The sequence below is a fragment of the Cibotium barometz genome, chromosome 60 (genome assembly GCF_041138505.1).
Source record: "Cibotium barometz isolate CiBa-2024 chromosome 60, ASM4113850v1, whole genome shotgun sequence".
Taxonomy (NCBI): domain Eukaryota; kingdom Viridiplantae; phylum Streptophyta; class Polypodiopsida; order Cyatheales; family Cibotiaceae; genus Cibotium; species Cibotium barometz.
This window is the reverse complement of record NC_141105.1, coordinates 22,830,857-22,848,886: the sequence shown is the minus strand read 5'-3', so window position 1 is coordinate 22,848,886 and position 18,030 is coordinate 22,830,857. Positions and strand designations below refer to the sequence as shown.

Below are 18,030 nucleotides of genomic sequence, written 5' to 3'. Positions count from 1 at the left end.
CTCGCCCTTCCCATGGCCGGATGCGAAGAAACTGTGCATCATCTCAATACCTGTCATATTGAAGTATCGGGCTACAAAATAGAAAGGGCGCCTTGCTTTGAATTGTGAAGCAGCGCGATCAAACCACACCCAGTGTCGCTTGACACTGCATCCTTGAGCTTTCAGCCACTCATTGTGCAAAATAAAGCAGTGCTGCACAAACAAAGTGTCGTGGATTTTGTCATCAGAGATGTAGAAGCGGGTTGTCTTCCGAATGGTACCAAGCACATCACGCAGGTACGAAATGTGGACCAAGATTGTCACGTGAGTTGAATACCAATGCATTGACTGAATTTCATTCTGCACCTTGAAGGAGTAATTCTCTGCAAAATCCACTACCGACATCACTACATCATCTGGAAATTTATCCAAACACTCTTTGAATTGTTCAGCTTGCCATCTATACTTATAATTGTGTTTGATGAAGTTTCCCAATTTGCTTTGAAGCAAGGAAGTGAAAGTCCTCGGGCTGACTTGGCGAACAACAAGATCTTTTCAAGTTTTTGCTTGACCGTTCTCATCCACTTCCTGAGTAGGAACGTCGTCAAAAAGCTTGACAGTCATCATAGAGATGTCATCGCTTTTTTCATGTGGACACAAGGAGATCTGTTTAATGCCACAATGTTGGCATGTATCCAAAAGACATTGTCTACGGTGATAAGCACAGTCAATGGGTTTTGGGCACAATACAGACTCCCACAGGTCTGTTAAGCTTGGAAATGTGGCATTGGAGGCCGCGCACTGCGCTGTTCCATCATGAGAACTGCAAACAAGGCACCTGCAACTGCATGGCCGGCCATGTAGCCCATATCTTCCCTGGCGCATCTGATTAAGAGCTTCCTTGAAGTAGACAAGCTGCACATGGTATTCACAACAACAAGTGTTGCGGTCCTTCAACTTGCATACGAAGTATGGCTTTAGACCTTCAAAACATCTTAGGGAGATCCTTATGTTAGGATGAGCCACTTGGAACCGCATATAGAAGTCCCTCTGTGACAAAGAAGATAAATTTAGACACACTATCAAGCATTATAAATCATTCTGAAGCAACCTATAGCATTGGTAAGCATTATGACGCACTTTCAATCAGTGTAAAGCTATGACACTCATTGGGTAAAGCTCTTAGACACACTTAGTAGCACTTTCTGCACCTGGCAGCACTTGTAAATGGTTGTAAAGCACTATAAAGCACTCTCAGGCACCTGCAAGCACTTAGAAGCGTGAGGATCCATTTAGATGAACTTGGAATAACATGGAATTTCTTGGAAGCACTTGGAAGCACTTAAAAGCACTTGGAAACACTAGCAAACACTTAGAAGCAAGTAAAGCATGTGGAAGTACTTGGAAGCACTTAGAAGCACTTAAAAGCACATGAAAGCACTTAGAAGCACATGGAATCACTAGCAAGCACTTGGAAGCACTTGGAAGCACTTAGAACCATTAGCAAACACTTGGAACCACTAGCAAGCACTTAGAAGCACTTGGAAGCACTTAGAAGCACATGGAAGCACTTAGAAGCATATGGAAGCACTAGCAAGCACTAGAAGCACTTGGAAGCACTTGCAAGCACTTAGAAGCACTAGCAAGCACTTAGCAAGCATTTAGAAGCCCTAGCAAGCACTTGGAAGCACTTACAAGCACTTACAAGCACTTGGAAGCAGTTAGAAGCTCTTGTTATCACTTTTGACGCTCTGTTAAGCCATTACGAGCATAAGCACTTGGAAGCATTTGGAAGAACTCTCAGGCACGTGGCAGCTTTTTGAAGCACTATTAAGCACTCAGAAGCAACAAAAGGCACTTAGAAGCACACAGAAACATTTAGATGCACTTGGAAGCACTTACAAGCACTTACAAGCACTTGGAAGCAGTGCCATTACGAGCTTAAGCACTTGGAAGCATTTGAAAGAACTCTCAGGCACCTGGCAGCTTTTTGAAGCACTATTAAGCACTCAAAAGCAACAAAAGGCACTTAGAAGCACACAGAAACATTTAGATGCACTTGGAAGCACTTACAAGCACTTGGAAGCAGTTAGAAGCTCCTGTTATCACTTCTGAAGCTTTGTTAAGCCATTACGAGCATAAGCACTTGGAAGCATTTGGAAGAACTCTCAAGCACCTGGCAGCTTTTTGAAGCACTATTAAGCACTCAGAAGCAACAAAAGGCACTTAGAAGCACACAGAAACATTTAGATGCACTTGGAATGACATAAAATTACTTGGAACCACTATGAACCACTTAGAAGCACTTGTGATCACTTGAAGAAGTATGTCAAGCACTATAAAGCATGGTTAAGCAATATAGTGCACTGTCGGGCACTCAGAAGTGGTCTGAAAATGCTCAGAAGCACTAAGATGCACTCATGACTTGGAATTTCTTGAGCACTCAGAAGAATCTGAAATCAATTGTAAAGCTTCGTAAAGCACTATAGTGCATGGTTAAGCATTGTAATGCACTGTGAGGCACTTGCAAACATTTGGAAGCATAGTAAAGCACTCTAATGTCCTATCATACAAAATTTTAGTACTGTCAAGCACTCTAAACCACTGACATTTAGAAATCAGTATCGTATAGAAGAGCATATCCGGATACACTATCAATCATATGCGAGCAACTGTGTAGCTCTTACAACACACTCTCAACACAGTGATATACCTGAGGCAAATCGAGTAGATGCACTGGATGCAGTACATGCGCACTCTTGCCTATCCTCTTTCGAACAACATCTTTCTTGTTTGGGGAGATGCGAGTTTCCACTGACCAAAACTGAAACACGATTTCCGTGATTTCACTGGTGATGGTGCTTGCCCTATGCAATTGACGGTGACAAGAATCCAAGGAAAGTGACCCTTCCTCCGCTTCATGTTGCAGCCCAAAATTGGCCGCAATGACATTCCTTCGATGAACTCCTAAAGCCTTGGCAACTTCTCTACCACTCATTTGATTGTCAACACCAGATGCGCCATTGAGGCATGCCACGACAGTACTTCTCAATGCTTCTTTGTTCCCTCTTCTTTGCAACCCAGTAGTTTCGAAGACCTGGCAGAAGTTCTCTCGGGATGTGTTGTGTGATAGACAATGGGGGAAGATATACGGAGCCTGTATTGCCATTCTGTACACTATGAGACTCCATGTGGAGCCAGTTATGAGGGAGCTAAGAGGCTGAGGTTATTGCAAAGAAGACCATTAAAGTAGTTATGAGGGAGCTAGGAGGCTGAGGTTATTGCAAAGAAGACCATTAAAGCACAAGTGTAGTCTTCATGGAGAGAAAGAAAGAAAGAAAGAAAGATTTTATTAACGTCTTCCAAAAGACCGAACTCGGCCTATGAGACAAATCGGAGTACCTGTATGGGGTATCCTCTATCATCCCAACAAAATGAAAAAGTACTGAACAAAAAAAAGCTGAATCTGGGTGTGCAGGGGATGGAGCTCTACTACTAGGAGAATGCAAAGCTATATGCATGGAGTATACAATCATGATATGCAACCTAGCTAGCTCCATCTTGTACCATACTGGGGGTATAAAATGGTATACATCAGTGCAGGGGGTGTCCACAGCTCCCTGAAGATGAATACAGCTTGCGCTCAGGCAGAAAGAGAGGCTTTTTTGTGTAGGCGGGAAGCAGTGGCTATGGCAGAGAGAGAGAGAGGCAGAGAGTGAGAGAGAGTGAGAGAGAGAGAGAGAGTCACGTCAGGCCAATGGATTGCAAGACGAGTGCAGACTGAGTGGAGGAGAGAATATTCAAAAGCGTTTAATGGGCACGCCATTCCCTTAATGAATGCTCAGTTGCATTTTCAAGCCCGCCTCTATTTCAAATTTAAGCCTCTTTCTCCTCCCAAAGGGGTGGCTAAAAGGAGTGTCCAAGACACTCCTTTTTGGTACCACCTATACATGCTTTCACCCCCACCCGGGTGCAAGCTATTGATCAGGCTGAACTCTTGCTTTGTAGATGATGATATGATGTAAGCACATAATTTGATCTGGTCTCTAGGTTCATCATGGGTTTCCCATTCGCTATCATAGAAACCAAGGTAATAGGAGCATCCATACTCCTATCTTTGACCCAATCAGGGACTAAGGGTCGTGGCATCTTCAGTTTGAAATATAAGGGTAAGGATTTAGGTACAGTCATGGTGAGATCAGAGCCCCCCTTGGAGGACCTCAAGGGATGCACGTTACAAAGGGTGAGGGTGAGGGTGATCGGATTCCATGCACATGAGTGGCACATTGACCCACCACTGGCCAAGGTGGCTAGGGAGAGACTCTGGCATTTATGGATTTGGGAGAGTTGACCCATCACGCGCCTCCAGTGGGACCTTGGGGAGTGGACTTGGTGTGATCCTGTAGACAGGGAGGAGATTCTGGGCACCCCATTTTTTGCATACATTGCACGGCTTGGCCATAGGATCCAGATTCCGAGGTCGAGGGCACTCTGAGAGTAGCAGGACACCGACAGTCTTAGGGCCTCTCACCGTGCTTTCTCTCAGATTTTGGAAGAGGCTCTAGGACAGTTTTCGACCTCAGAAGATCACTCTCTTTTTGTGGCTGTTGGCACATAAGAGTTATGCGGTCGGCGCGTGGTTGGCCATTGGAGGTAAACCACAAGCCAAAGCCCCGGTCTAACAAGCCGAAGTCCCGAATCACTTCGGAGAAGAAATGGCTTGAACCACTGATGCCGAGTCCAAGTGCCCAAGATCGGAAGGATCTGGAAGGCAAGATTGGGTATCATGTAGTGGTTGAGAATATGCGTTTGGCCTTGTTGCAAGAGACAATTGGCCTTTAATCAAGAGATCGAGAATATGTGTAAGGCCTACAAGGAAGAGCTTCAGGCTTTGGAGTAAAGGCGCGAGGAAGACCTAGAGACCTTTGAGCAAAGGGTATAGGAACGTGTGGCACAGGCCTTGAAAGAAGAGTGTGATACCGAAAAACGAAGGGCCTTGGGAGAAGAGGCATTGGCGTTGAATGAAGAGAACTGGGCCCTGCAAGCATAGTGCGAAAAGCAACGTGTGGCCATTTACAAAAAGCACGAGGTGCTTGAACAAGAGCGCAAAGGCCTTTAATGAGAGTTTACAAGCTTGAGTTTAAGTCTAACGTTCAATCATAGCACGCCAATGGAGATGGCGTACGCAAAACCACTACTCAAGTGCAATCACCTACAGATCATAGCACGCCAATGGAGATGGCGTACGCAAAACCACTACTCAAGTGCAATCAACCAACGAGAGCAGGTTTGCCGTGAAGGAGCAACCAACAGATAGAGATAGAGAGAGAGGTCCGTTAGCATGTGGACCCCCTCACTGGACTCCTAGTTTGAGCCAAAGATTGGAGATTTGTAGCAACATTGCTGCTGCATTGCTGCATGGCGCATCTAGCGTTGCTGCATTGCTGCATGGCACATCTAGCGTTGCCGCGCACGGCACATCTGGAGATCTCGATGCAGCGAAGCCATCAAAGGCACCCACACTCCACGTGCGGAGTCCATCAGGAGCATTTGGCTGGACATCATTCATACCCTCCACGGCCAGTGGGGGAAGCTTCAGGGTGGTTCTGACCGTATGTGGAAGCGTTGGGAAGCCTTCCTGACGCTCTAGCAACTTGATCCTCGCTCACAGATAGTGGTGGTGAGCCCACTTCGCACTACAGACCACCAGTGTGGTTATTCCCTCCCCCACCCCCTCTATGAGATAGCCTTCTGCTCATAGAGTGGCTAGCCGGAGGAGAAGTGCATCCTTCCCCCCCTTTTTTGTTCCATAAGCCTTTTGAGGCTGTTTTTCTGTTAACTAATAGAAGGATCTTGTTTTTGAGAAAAAAAACAATCATTCCTAAACACTATAAGGAACAATAAATCTGATTTAGGAGGAATAATCACTACTCAACCATGGATGGAATAATCTGATTCATGGAGGAATAACCACTACTCAACCATAGATGGAATAATCTGATTCATGGAGGAATAATCACTAAACCATAGATGTAGTCTGGCAATTCAATCAAAATCGGCTGCTCAAGCGATCGTCATATAGAATATCCATGTAAACTTCTCTTCCGTCAAACAAAAGGATACATAAATATTTATGTGAATGGTGCTAGCATAGCAACAGTGTGAGACCCCTCTGCCCCCTCCGCGCACCGGATTCCCGGCTGCTAGCAGCGAAAGTAGCTTCCTCTTGTGCGGGGCAGGGTTTCCCACTCGGGACCTCGCCCTCGAATGTCCGGACACGAGACTAATCTGGTGGTCATTCCGAAACCAAATCCGAGAAAATTTCCCATGCCCGAAAAACGGAGACGATTCCACCTTTTTGATTTTCTTAAACGAATTTTCTAACGGGGTCAAGAGACTAAACTATTCTTTACCTGATCAAACCAGATAGAAGGAAAACTATCACTGATTTAGTTTGAAGAAATCAACGCTTTTTTCCTAACCGAATTCAGGCACAGCCGTTGATCTAATCATTTGAGGAAATCAACGCTTTTTTCCTAACCGAAGTCAGGCATAGCCATTGATCTACTCATTTGAGAAATTCTTCAGGTTTATTTTTAACTACTCGAATTCTAAGCGTATATTATTTCAATTTAATTATTAAAACTCCACTGATTCCAACCTAACTTCATCCAGCCCATGGGTTAGCCACCACCCAACCACCACTGGAATCGGTAGAACCAGACAATTACTCACCCACCTATAATTGAATGCCTTTCTTAACTTTTGCTTTCGAATACAAATACGCACACACTCCTCTTTAAAACTTAAAATATAAAATAATCCATTGACAAACAGTTATTGGTTACAGATGTCATAACTCAAAAATTCCATCCAGTCCCTTGTTTCTTAAAATAGTATCACTCTGGACTCTCCATTGAGACCAACTGGTTAGCAACGAGATTCAGTAACAGATTACAATAATCATTTCGTCCATCATACATATCTTCCACGATATACGCATGGGTGTCATAGGCACAGCGAGCCCGTGCATCTCCTGGTCAGAACCCTCCAGGATCCTCCTTAGGTGTCTTGGCACTTCACTCAGGGACCGCTTCGTCGGTCCTCGCCCATCGTACCGGAAGCGCACCATTTTTCAACCATACCAAGGTTGATTAAGACGTGGGCAGGCTTTGTCGCGTGAGCCGTCCTTTGAACACTCCCCACCAGCTGTTGCAACTGAACTTCCCTTAGAAAAATATATACTTAATGCTCCTTCCAGCATTCTAAGACAGTCTTTTAAGAAAACAAGATTTCTATGCAAGTTTTCAGTTTGATTTTCTTATGAATACAAGGAGTATTTCTTGAATCAGTATCCCCAAAACTTTTTGATCGGAATTCTGAATTTCATACCAGAATTCCTCGAATTCTGTAACCTTGATCCACAGATCAATTCAAAGGGTCTCAAACTTAGTTTCAGATTTGGTGAAAATTTTGAGTGTATTTTTCTAAACTGGTCACACCTTCTTTCCTCGAAACTGACAAAAGAGTTTGGTCTTGGTCATAGTGTGATTCAAGGTTCGAGTCGGATAAATTTTTCCTGAACTATCTTTCTCGAAAAGATTTGATAATTCAGTTACTATTTTAGTAAATTTCTTTCTTTGAATATCCACTTAACTGATTTCTAAATTAGTTACGAATTCCAATGAGGAATAAATTAATCATTTATCTGAATATTTCGATCTCGATAGATTTCTTGAATTTTTTTTTTACAATCTGTGTGAATATAAAACGATAGAAATTTCTCTCTTAGAGTATTTAATTATTCATTTATCAAATACTCATAGAATTTAAACATAGAATTTAAGAAAATTCTAATTTTGATATAAAATGCATAAAAATCAACTTCAATGGGAATAACACTTTTATAAATAAAAAAATTCTTTTATGGATCTTTCTATGCATAGAAATCAAATTTAATAAAAATAACACTTTTATAATTAAAAAAATTTCTTTTTGCATCTTTCTATGCATAGAAATCAAATTTAATAAGAATAACACTTTTATAATTTAAAAAAATTTCCTTTATGCATCTTTCTATGCATAGAAATCAAATTTAATAAGAATAACACTTTTATAATTTTAAAAAAAAATCTTTATACGTCTTTCTATGCATAGAAATCAAATTTAATAAGAATAACACTTTTATAATAATAAAAAATTCCTTTATGCATCTTTCTATGCATAGAAATCAAATTTAATAAGAATAACACAAAAAATTTCTTTATGCATCTTTCTATGCATAGAAATCAAATTTAATAAGAATAACACTTTTATAATTTAAAAAAAATTCTTTTATGCATCTTTCTATGCATAGAAATCAAATTTAATAAGAATATCAATGATATCCATGCATATTCATAGATGAATATCTACATGGAGTAATTAGAATATTTCTTTTAGATGCAAAAATGGTGGGAATTACTCTTTTGAAATAACATAAAACTAAACTTTGTTTTTCACAAAATTCTGAAAAATTTTGCCATAACCTCCTTTGTATGGCTGACCATTTCTCATTTTTATTTTTCTTCACTTAACTTACACAATTTTTTAAATTCAAGAGAATAAACAATAAGAAGAGTTTAATTAAACACTTAGTTAATTTTTCTAGGACTAAGAAAGGCTGGAATGTAAAGAAGAAAAGGGGGTGGCCTTTTCATCAAAGACATAGCATTTGAATTTAATTCAATCATTTGTAAAATATAAAAATCAAGAAAACCGTAGATTTTTTATTAAAATTCGTAGACAAAGTAAGAAAATTAGCTTACATGGAGCTTGTAAGCTCTCCTTTGGCTTGAGGGATTGAGGGTTCTACTCTTGTTTGAAGCAATAGTGGCCACTTATTCACTTTGGAGAGGGTTAGGACAAAAACAATTGAATTATTAAAAAATTCAATGTAGATGGCTTAGGACAAAAGTAGAGTAACAGTGCATAAACACCATTAAGCTTTTACAAAAAGAGGAGGCTTCTATTTATAGAAAAGTGAGCCTCAAACCAAGCAAACTGATTCTAGAATTTTTCAGATCAGTTTGGTCAATTTTTTTATCATTTTTGGGTCAGTTCAACTTACTTTTTGGATCTAGATTTGAAAAAGGAGAGAGGAGAGATGAAAATATTTCATTTTATTGATTAAAAATTGGGGATAATGATGAGAAAAAGGCGTCTACTTCATGAGGGGAGATCCTCACACTGAGGTGTCAAAATTCAGTTTTTTAATTCTTTTCTTTGGTCCTTAGTCCACTCTTCATCTTATGTGAGTAAATTATTTTAATAAGAAGGGATATTTTTCCATCCAAAGATATGTAAAAATTGAATTATCTCTCTCTAGAATATTTTCTCTCTCTAGGCCAAAACAGGTAGAAACAAGATCTTTTATTATTCTGAAAAGGGGATTGATTATAGGAGAAGAAACTGGACATCTTGAGGGGCTGGGGAGGAATCTTACAAACAGGATCTGGTTGGCAGGGAGAGGAATCCAACTAATGTGTGGGGAATAGAAAGGAATTTGCTTTTTTACACCTTAAACTTTGAACACTACTTTTCTACAAGCTTATCCATGCAAGTGGTTTATAGAAGTTATCTAGTTTTGCGCATCTTGACCCAATCAAGCCCCCATTAAACAGGAATTACCAAATCATCGAGGGTGGTGGGCGGTTACAATACTGTATCCTTATTAGCATTGGTTGGAGGTGGATAAACCCAACAAACGCATAATCTAGTCTGGTATTCACGGGCTGGTGACTTTAGGTCTAGCAAGGATGAGGTCTAGATAGCCTTGGGTCAGGTTAAAATTAGATAAGTGTGTAAACAGTGCAAAAGCCTAAGAATAGGACTGCGTACTAATAATGGCCAAAGTGGGTGTGTAAAAGAGAACCTAGGGCATAGTACTCAAGGATGGCTATTAAGGGCAGTGACAAGAGCATGGATCCTCAAGGCCAAGAGAAGCTTAGCATGAAGACGGTATCTTTGGGTGTGTCTTGGGACAAGGGCTTACTGTCAGAGGGGAGGTGTTACGGGAATCTAGAACTTAGGCTTGGGGATGGTTTTTGAACTCACAAGGGCTTACTGTCGGAGGGGAAGTGACTTAAGGAAATCTAGACCTTAGGCTCGGGGTTGGTTTTTGAGGGAGCATATAACTCAAAAGTGAGCTACTAACTAGAGTTAATTGTGGTCAATGCCGCTACGAAGTGGACTATCTTTACTCAAGCTAGCTCCAAGTATGTGCAGTTGAGAGAGAGAGAGAGAGTACGAGATGGCAGGACATGCATAGGTATGAATAATATCACATAGGTTGTCAAAATCTTGGAGCTCAATCCTTGTCTGGCTGGGAAATTTGGAGCCAGGGTGAATGTGCATGCAATAGTAGCTGAATTTGGACATCTTTTGTGTTGTTCTCCCCCCTTGGCGTAGAGCATCCAATAGATGTAGTTGAACCTGCCGTCTTCATCTCTTGGGGAGTAAGGTCTAGAAGCCTTTCAATCTCCCATGTTCAAAACCATTCCCTTATGTCTAGGACACAACATGAGGTTAGGAGTTTGACTCAGAGGGTGTGTTGGGTTTTAGATCTTGTTTCCCAAGCTATAGCTTAGGTAGTCAATCATTTGGCATGTTCTCGACGTTGGTCACATATCTATGAACTCTCTCTAGAGCTATCAACTCTCGTGGTCTATTACCTGTCTCCACCAGGAGCATGACTAAGGAGTTTTCACGAGAGAGAGAGAGAGAAATGAAATGAAATGAAATGAAATGTTATATTAACGTCTTCAAAAGGCCATAATGACCTATGAGACCAAAAGTTACATCATGGTGGATTTGATACAATGTCTGGATTAAAAAAACCCAGAAAAATGAAAAATAAAGATGATACTACTGGCACCTAGAAAATGAAACTGGAACTGGAAGGTACACTATGGAGGTACCTCCATCTCATAATATGTGCCGCATCAGACACTGGCGGATCTCCTCAATATCCTCTGGAGAGAGAGAGAGAGAGATTAAGTGTCTACTAAAGACGCAATGGGCCTATGAGACCAAAGTGATACAATAATGTCCATGCCATATCTCATCATGGAATGGAAAATAAAATAGAAAGAAAACATAAACATAGCTATCTCACTGGGGTGATACAAAACTATCCATGGAAACTCATCATGGAATACTAAGAACATAGAAACATGAGAGCAACATCAGCTCCAAGTAGATGGTATACCACTCTCCAAATTATCAAGCATGGGGCTAATGAGTATGGCCAAGAGGTCTCCCTCAGCTATGTCACATGGAAAGGTAGCTCGATGGTGGTGGAGCATGTCCTGGATTTGGAGCTGAGGAGGTGATCGTGGGCGACAGGGGGGCCGGGGGCATCGGCGCTGGAGTGCAGAGACTCGGTCCAAGGTAACTCCTCTCGTGTGAGGTAGGTCCAAAGCAGCTCGTGGAGGGTCCACAAGATCCACTATATCGGTGTGCTCCACCTCTTGGGTCCAGAGAAACTGGTGATGGTTGGCTGGCGAGGGATGGGGGCGGGGTGGCTGGGGCTGAAGCTCTTTCAAGAAGGTGTCCTTGTGGCTCAAGCAGGAAGAGGCCTAGGCAAGCAACGCTGATCCTGGAAGTCAATGATCTCGGAGAGTGGACCAGATCCCTCACGAAATAGACAGTGAAACCTCCCACGGATCTCATAGTATAGCGAGAGAGAGAAATAAAATGAAATGAAATGATATATTAACGTCTCTAAGAGGCCATAGTGGCCTATGAGACCAAAACTGGGAGTACATCTGAAGTTGGTGTCTCATCACAGAGAACAAGACTAAAAAGTACAATAAAGTGATTGTCCTACAGTTATAAGAACAAAACTGCAAGACTCCGAGATGAGTAGAAAATACTGGAAAATACTGGAAAATACTGAAAAATGTATATCAGGTAGATCCATGTATGCTGATCAGTTGAATTGTTGCCCTCTCCTTAGATCAAGTATCTCCGCCATGGGGCTGTCTAGAATGGAGAGGTCGTAGAAGCGAGGTAGGCGCCTCCGATGCCGAGCAATAATGGCTCTGATCTGGCGATGGTGAGGATGCGGTGGTCGGGATCCTGGTGGGCGTGGCCAACGAGCACGACATAATATAACTGCTCTATCAGTGGTGACTCCATGGGAGCGTGGTCAGTGTCCTGATGGCCCAATGGAGGAGGTATCAGGAGGTGTGTGGGCTGGGTTGCTGGTGCTGGTGCCAAAGAAATCTGCCAGGGTCCTCTGTCTAGGTACATCATGGCTCGGCCTCCTGTCTGCCAAGAGGGTCTCTCTATGTCTCCTGAGCTCAAGTAGAAACAATCCGAGGCATCTCTGATCCTCAAACTCCATGACCCTACGTAACGGCCCAAAACCCTCTCGGAAGAGGCAGTGATATCTCCCTTGGATCTCATAATAGACGGTACATCGGCAAATGTAGTGTTCCTCTGTCTCTACCTCCTGGTAGCATTGCTGACAAATGCGGTCATCCACGATCTGATGCACATATCGCCCTGTCTCAATCCGCAGCTGGTGTGATGAGGTCCGGATCTGTCCAATGGCACAACGTATCCCATGTGATAGGTGTACATCCATGTATGCCGGGCGGGTGATAAAATCATCCCGTGAGAGGGGTAGAAAATGGCTCTTGTAATGAGTCATTTTCGTGCCCAAGGGCTCAAGGGGGCTAGTCCATGTCCTCTCTGTGTCCACTCTGATGATATCCATCCTGATCACGCGGTTTTGCTCTGAGCGGGTGAGATCCAAAAATGGACAATCCAGACTGTACTGAAAGGGTGGTAGTGCCTCTATCCGCAAACCATGTAGGTCAAACCATGATCTCATCTGAGCGTACCAACAATGAGTATCTCCATCCTCTGCCAACTGTATGGATGAGGTCAATGCCAAACGGGAGTACCTCTGCTGAGGGAGCTCCCATAGCCGCTGTAAAAAGGTAACTACCTGGAATAGGGCCTCGGTTACTACTCGTGGGGCACCCAGCTCAGCCCGAACAATCTCATGTGGTACTGATGATTTGCTCCGAATCATACGAGCAATCATCATAATCAGTGGTCTCTCCATTTGCCTCCATCCCTCATCTGTCCCTCTCTGAGATTTGTGATGTATACTGGGCCCCCAAATTGGAGCTCCGTACAGGAGAGTCGGTGTGACAAGCGTATCAAATAGCCACAATTTGGTACGTGGCTCCTGAAACTATATGTATGCACACTGCCTCTCAAGTGCCCCCAAGGCTGCATGCCCTCGAGCTAATCTAGCTGCTGCTGCCCCCTTCAGGGAGAAACGTGGTCCTATGAAAGTAACTCCCAAGTAGACATATGACCTGACGTACTCTACCGGCTCCCCTCGGAAAGTGAACTGAGGCTCTGATCTCGTCACCCATGCCTGTGTGGTGTTAAACACCATAACCTTGGTTTTCCCAAGGTTCACTGTTAGATCTCTATCCGCACAGAAAGCCTGTAATGCATCCTGGTGTCTCTGTAGTCCCTCTGGAGAGTCTGAGATTAGAACAATATCATCAGCATATAACAAGATGGGTATCAACACCCCTGCCAGGCATGCCCCTGGGCCTCCCAATCTGTCTACATAATCAGAGACTGCATCAATGTACAATCCAAAGAGGGTGGGCGATAGCGGGCATCCCTGCTTCACCCCTATCGTGCTGGTCACTCTATCAGATAGTCCGCCTGGAGCTCGGACTCTGCCTGTCACACAGACTCATACAAAGCATATATCCCCCACTGCATATCCTCGGGTACCTCAATGTCATGCAATCTGTGCATAAGCCTGGCACGTGGTACGGTATCGAAGGCTTTGCGGAAGCCCATCATGATCCTGTGCCTTTCCATTCTGTAACGTGTCTATCGCATCTAGCACCGTCCGCATAGTAAAAAAGGTGCTGCTAGCCGGTCTAGCTCCCAGTGGAGGGGGGGTGGGGGGCTATCTGGGTGCATCATATAGCTCTCTAGCATAAGTATGCCATGCCTCAGGTGCAGTAATCGGAGTACCAGGCTGTCTCTCCTGAAACATCTTCCATGCCCTCTTGCTGTCCTTCCCCAGGAAGAGTTGGTAGATCTCCTCCTCTAGCTTAGCCAGATAGCCTCGTTTCTTCCTCCGCACAAGGCGCCGAAAGATCATCCTAGCCTGTCTATGCGTGTGAGACCCAATGGCAATCTCACGATGTAGCTATGCTCGTGTCTCACGACACTCATCATCATACCAACTATTCTGTGGGGCAGTGCTGCGGGGGTGGGTGGAAGGGATCATAGTGCAGGGAAAAGCATATGAGGCGGATGCATGTAGAATACCTGCCAATCCTCTCGTGATCTCGTCCAAAGAGCTATGCGGGTCTAAAGCAAACAAGCCATCAAATACTGCATCCCGATAAACCCCAACTGTCTCATGTGTAAACTGATATCTCGGGTACCTAGGTAGATGAGTGGCTGGCCCATCTCTCGGGGATCTACCTACTAGTGTGAAACTCAGGTATGCATGATCGGCTGCTATGCCAATGGGCCTACTGGAAATCGTGAAACCCCGCACATCAAGTATCAATGAAGGAGATCCCATCAAGTAGTCCACTCTGCTCGCTCCCCCTTTAGAGTTCCAGTGTGTGAGAGCATTTGATCCTTGCCATCTCAATAAGCCATTGTATATGACCAACCCATGTGCACTCCCGAGTGTGAGAAAATGCCTGCCATAATCTGTAATCTCCCCCTCATCCTAGGCTGATCTCTGCAACCCTACATCCTCTGCCGCCGCGATCTCCCGGTACATAGCCTCTTCAGTATCATACAACTCTATCTGCTCTGTGCCTGTACGTGCATTAAAGTCTCCCAATAGTAGTATGTCTCCCATGTTGGCAAACCTCATGATATCATCATATAGTGGTATATAGGGTGACTCTCCTGATGGTGCAAACCTGGAGTGGGCTGGGGGAAAGTAGCATACCGCCACATATAGCTCGCGGAGCCCCCCTCTGCATATTCGGACCCACATGTACCTCGCATCTGCATCTCTATGTACCACCTGTATTTTGTCACGAAGCTCCTCCCTGTAAAGTATTGCCACTCCTCCAGATCCTCTTGTACCTCCCACTGTGCGTGGCTGAGGGCGGAAAACTGATTCCCATCTATAACCCCGGACGTCAGGAAGCCTCTTGTTTGTGCACTGATGGGTCTCCGTATACATAGCAATATCACTGTGTCTAAAAGTATCCTCAAAGTATCCTGCATCTGTTCTTAGGGCTCCGTTGCAATTCCACACCGTGAATCGCAAGCTCTCATAGGCCGCACACCGTCAAGCGGGCCTCCTCTCCGTAATGATGACTCGACCATCTCTATATACCACCCATTTCCCCGCTTTCCTTGCCTCAAGCACACGCGGCATGTGTTCCTTCCGGTGTGCTATCTATGCCGGTGTAAGGTCCTCATACAAATAAATCTTTTCCCCCTTAAGGGCCATCCTTTTGGAGAGGAAGGCCTTCTTCTTCTCCAAGTCACCAAACCTGATGATCAATATCTTCGCCCTGGTTTCATCTCTGCCTACTCGCCATGCTCCGGTAATGGGTACATCAGTGGCTCCAATTTTTGTTGCAAGAGCTTTTGCATCCTCTTGGGGATTTCCCTTATCTTCCCACCCAACTACACGTACATGTAAGGCACGTGCCCGTCTCTTGGCTTCCTCTTCCAATGTAGCATTCATCACCTCTACTTTATTGACTGGTGTATCCTTTTGTTTTTTTACTACTTCAATCCATGGGTTGACTTCCTCAATTTGTTTCTTTGTGGCACTGGCAATTTCAGCCCATGAATGCATTTCCTTCTCACCTGCAGCCACTTTTGCCTTACATGATTCCCAAGTGTGTTGCATTTTTGTGATGTCTTTTTCGCGGTCAGCCATACATGTCTTCAAAGTGCCTTCGTACGATGCAACTGTTGTGCCAATCTCTCGGAGCATGTCATCCTTCCATTTCTGCATCTCTTTTTTCATTTCCGTGTGCATCAAGGCTTGGGCTAATTCCATTTCAACCCGTACTTGGGCTTGCATTTCTCCCTTCAATTGGACATATATCTCTTCCTTCAGCGTTTCGTATATCACTTTCCTTTGGGCATGCATCTGCTCGGTCCATTCCTTTTCAAGCTCCTGTCGCATGGTGTTCATCTCTGTCATTATGTGAAGCTGTAGCTCCTCATAAAGGGCCTCATCTCATCGGGCCATCTTCGTAATCCTTCGTGAGCTAGGGGACATGATTCCTTCCCTCAGTCTTCTGCGGGGGTAGGCATTTGGTGCCTTCGTGGGGGTGTGAAAGGTTGTCTCACCATCCTGTTCCCCCTCTAGGGGTTGAGACATGTTTTCCCCTACTAGTTGCTGCCTTGGGGGCCTGAGCAAGGGTGGGTGGGTGCATCTTACTGTACCTCATGCACCTTACTGTTTGCACGCAGATGCACCTTACTATACCTCCTGCACCTCACTGTTTGCACCTGACGCAGATGTACCTTACTGTACCTCCTGCACCTTACTGTTTGAACGCAGATGCACCTTACTGTTTGCACCTGACGCAGATGCACCTTACTGTACCTTCTCCTGTTAATCTCTGTGCACTGCCTGTAGCCTGGCCACCCTGCAGTCCTGCGCAGCCTTCCACAAGAGAGAGAGAAAGTGCAGTCCTGCGCCTCCCCTCCTACATCCGTGTGCAGCTCACCAGTCGCCAAAAGAGAGAGAGAGAGAGATTAAACTAGGCGGCTGTCTCTGTTCAGCAACGCCCCCCTTGTTTCTCCTATAATCTCCCACCTGTGTCCGGGTGTCCGGTCACCAGTGTCGAGACTCAAAACAGGCTACGCCACCATTGATTCGCTGAAGGCTGGCCGCTGAAGCGACAGGCTGAAGCGAAACCTCTGTCTGCAACTTTTTGAAGGCTGAGGCGCTGCAGATGAATCCACGCAGGGCGATATGGCGCCAACGAGCGCTACAAGGACAACCGGCCCGGCGCCTTACTGTTGGCAGTCCTGCGCAGCCTTCCACCTCTTGAATGGTGGAACTTGAATGGTGCTAGAGAGAGAGAGAGAGAGAGAGAGAGAGAGAGAGAGAGAGAGAGATATTACATTTTTGTGTTTACAGATTACTGGACAATGTGCTGGAAAACTTGGTGGCTTTCACCGGTCAACAGTTCGGGACTGCAGCTGGCATCCTATTTACCCTAAGCTTGTAAGCTCGTCGTGGGATGGAAAAATAGTAGAATGGGAACATCTGCATGGTGATTCTGTTGGTGAAAGATACGTTTCTCGTCACCAGATACCCACCTTTGATATGGATGAGTTTGAAAGCGATTAACTGTTCTACGATGTCATCAAGCAGCTTGTTCCTACTAATTGGATATAACCTTCGGTGGATCCAAGCACAAGGGTCATTATGCTGTTGCGTCTTCTGTATATGCAATAAAGTGTAAAGTTCTTCAAAAAGCATCAATCAGACAGCCTTGTGCCGTTGTGTTGGTTTGACCATTAAAGTTTGCCATGTGAACCAATTGATATCATAATAACAAAGTGTACGGGTGTAGTTTAAAACGATTGTTCAGAATAAGTCCTAGTGCAAATTATCCAAGAAAGTCCTCTTGATGACTGGAGGAACATCATTGTACTACTTGTTTGTCTCATAGGCCAATTTTGGCCTTTTGCAGACGTTAATATATATATATCTCTCTCTCTCTCTCTCTCTCTCTCTCTCTAATGTAGTACATGGGTCCTGTTCTTTGGGTAGCTAGTATTTTTTCCCCCTTCCATATACTGCTGGCATACAATTACCCACAGTTCACATGTATCACTTTTGTCTCATAGACTCTTTTGTTAGAGACTTCTATTATGTAAAATAAAATTATACAAAGGGAGATTTGAAGCCAAAAGGTAGGGAGATCTCAACAATCAGGGGCATACAATTACCCTCAAGTCACATGTATCACTTTTGGTCTCATAGACTCTTTTGTTTGAGACTTCTATTAA

At 44.1% G+C, this 18,030-nt stretch overlaps 1 protein-coding gene across 2 annotated transcripts in view; it reads left to right on the top strand.

Moving 5' to 3' along the window:
* The window catches only part of LOC147605138 (LEC14B protein-like), a 178,967-nt gene extending 161,221 nt beyond the window's left edge, over positions 1 to 17,746 (top strand). For both annotated transcript variants that reach the window (XM_086794431.1, XM_086794432.1), the window contains exon 10: positions 17,153 to 17,746. In XM_086794431.1, the coding sequence (XP_086650557.1) occupies positions 17,153 to 17,365 (213 nt within the window). In that variant the 3' untranslated portion in view covers positions 17,366 to 17,746. The remainder of the gene's footprint in view (positions 1 to 17,152) is intronic.
* Positions 17,747 to 18,030: the final 284 nt, after the last annotated feature.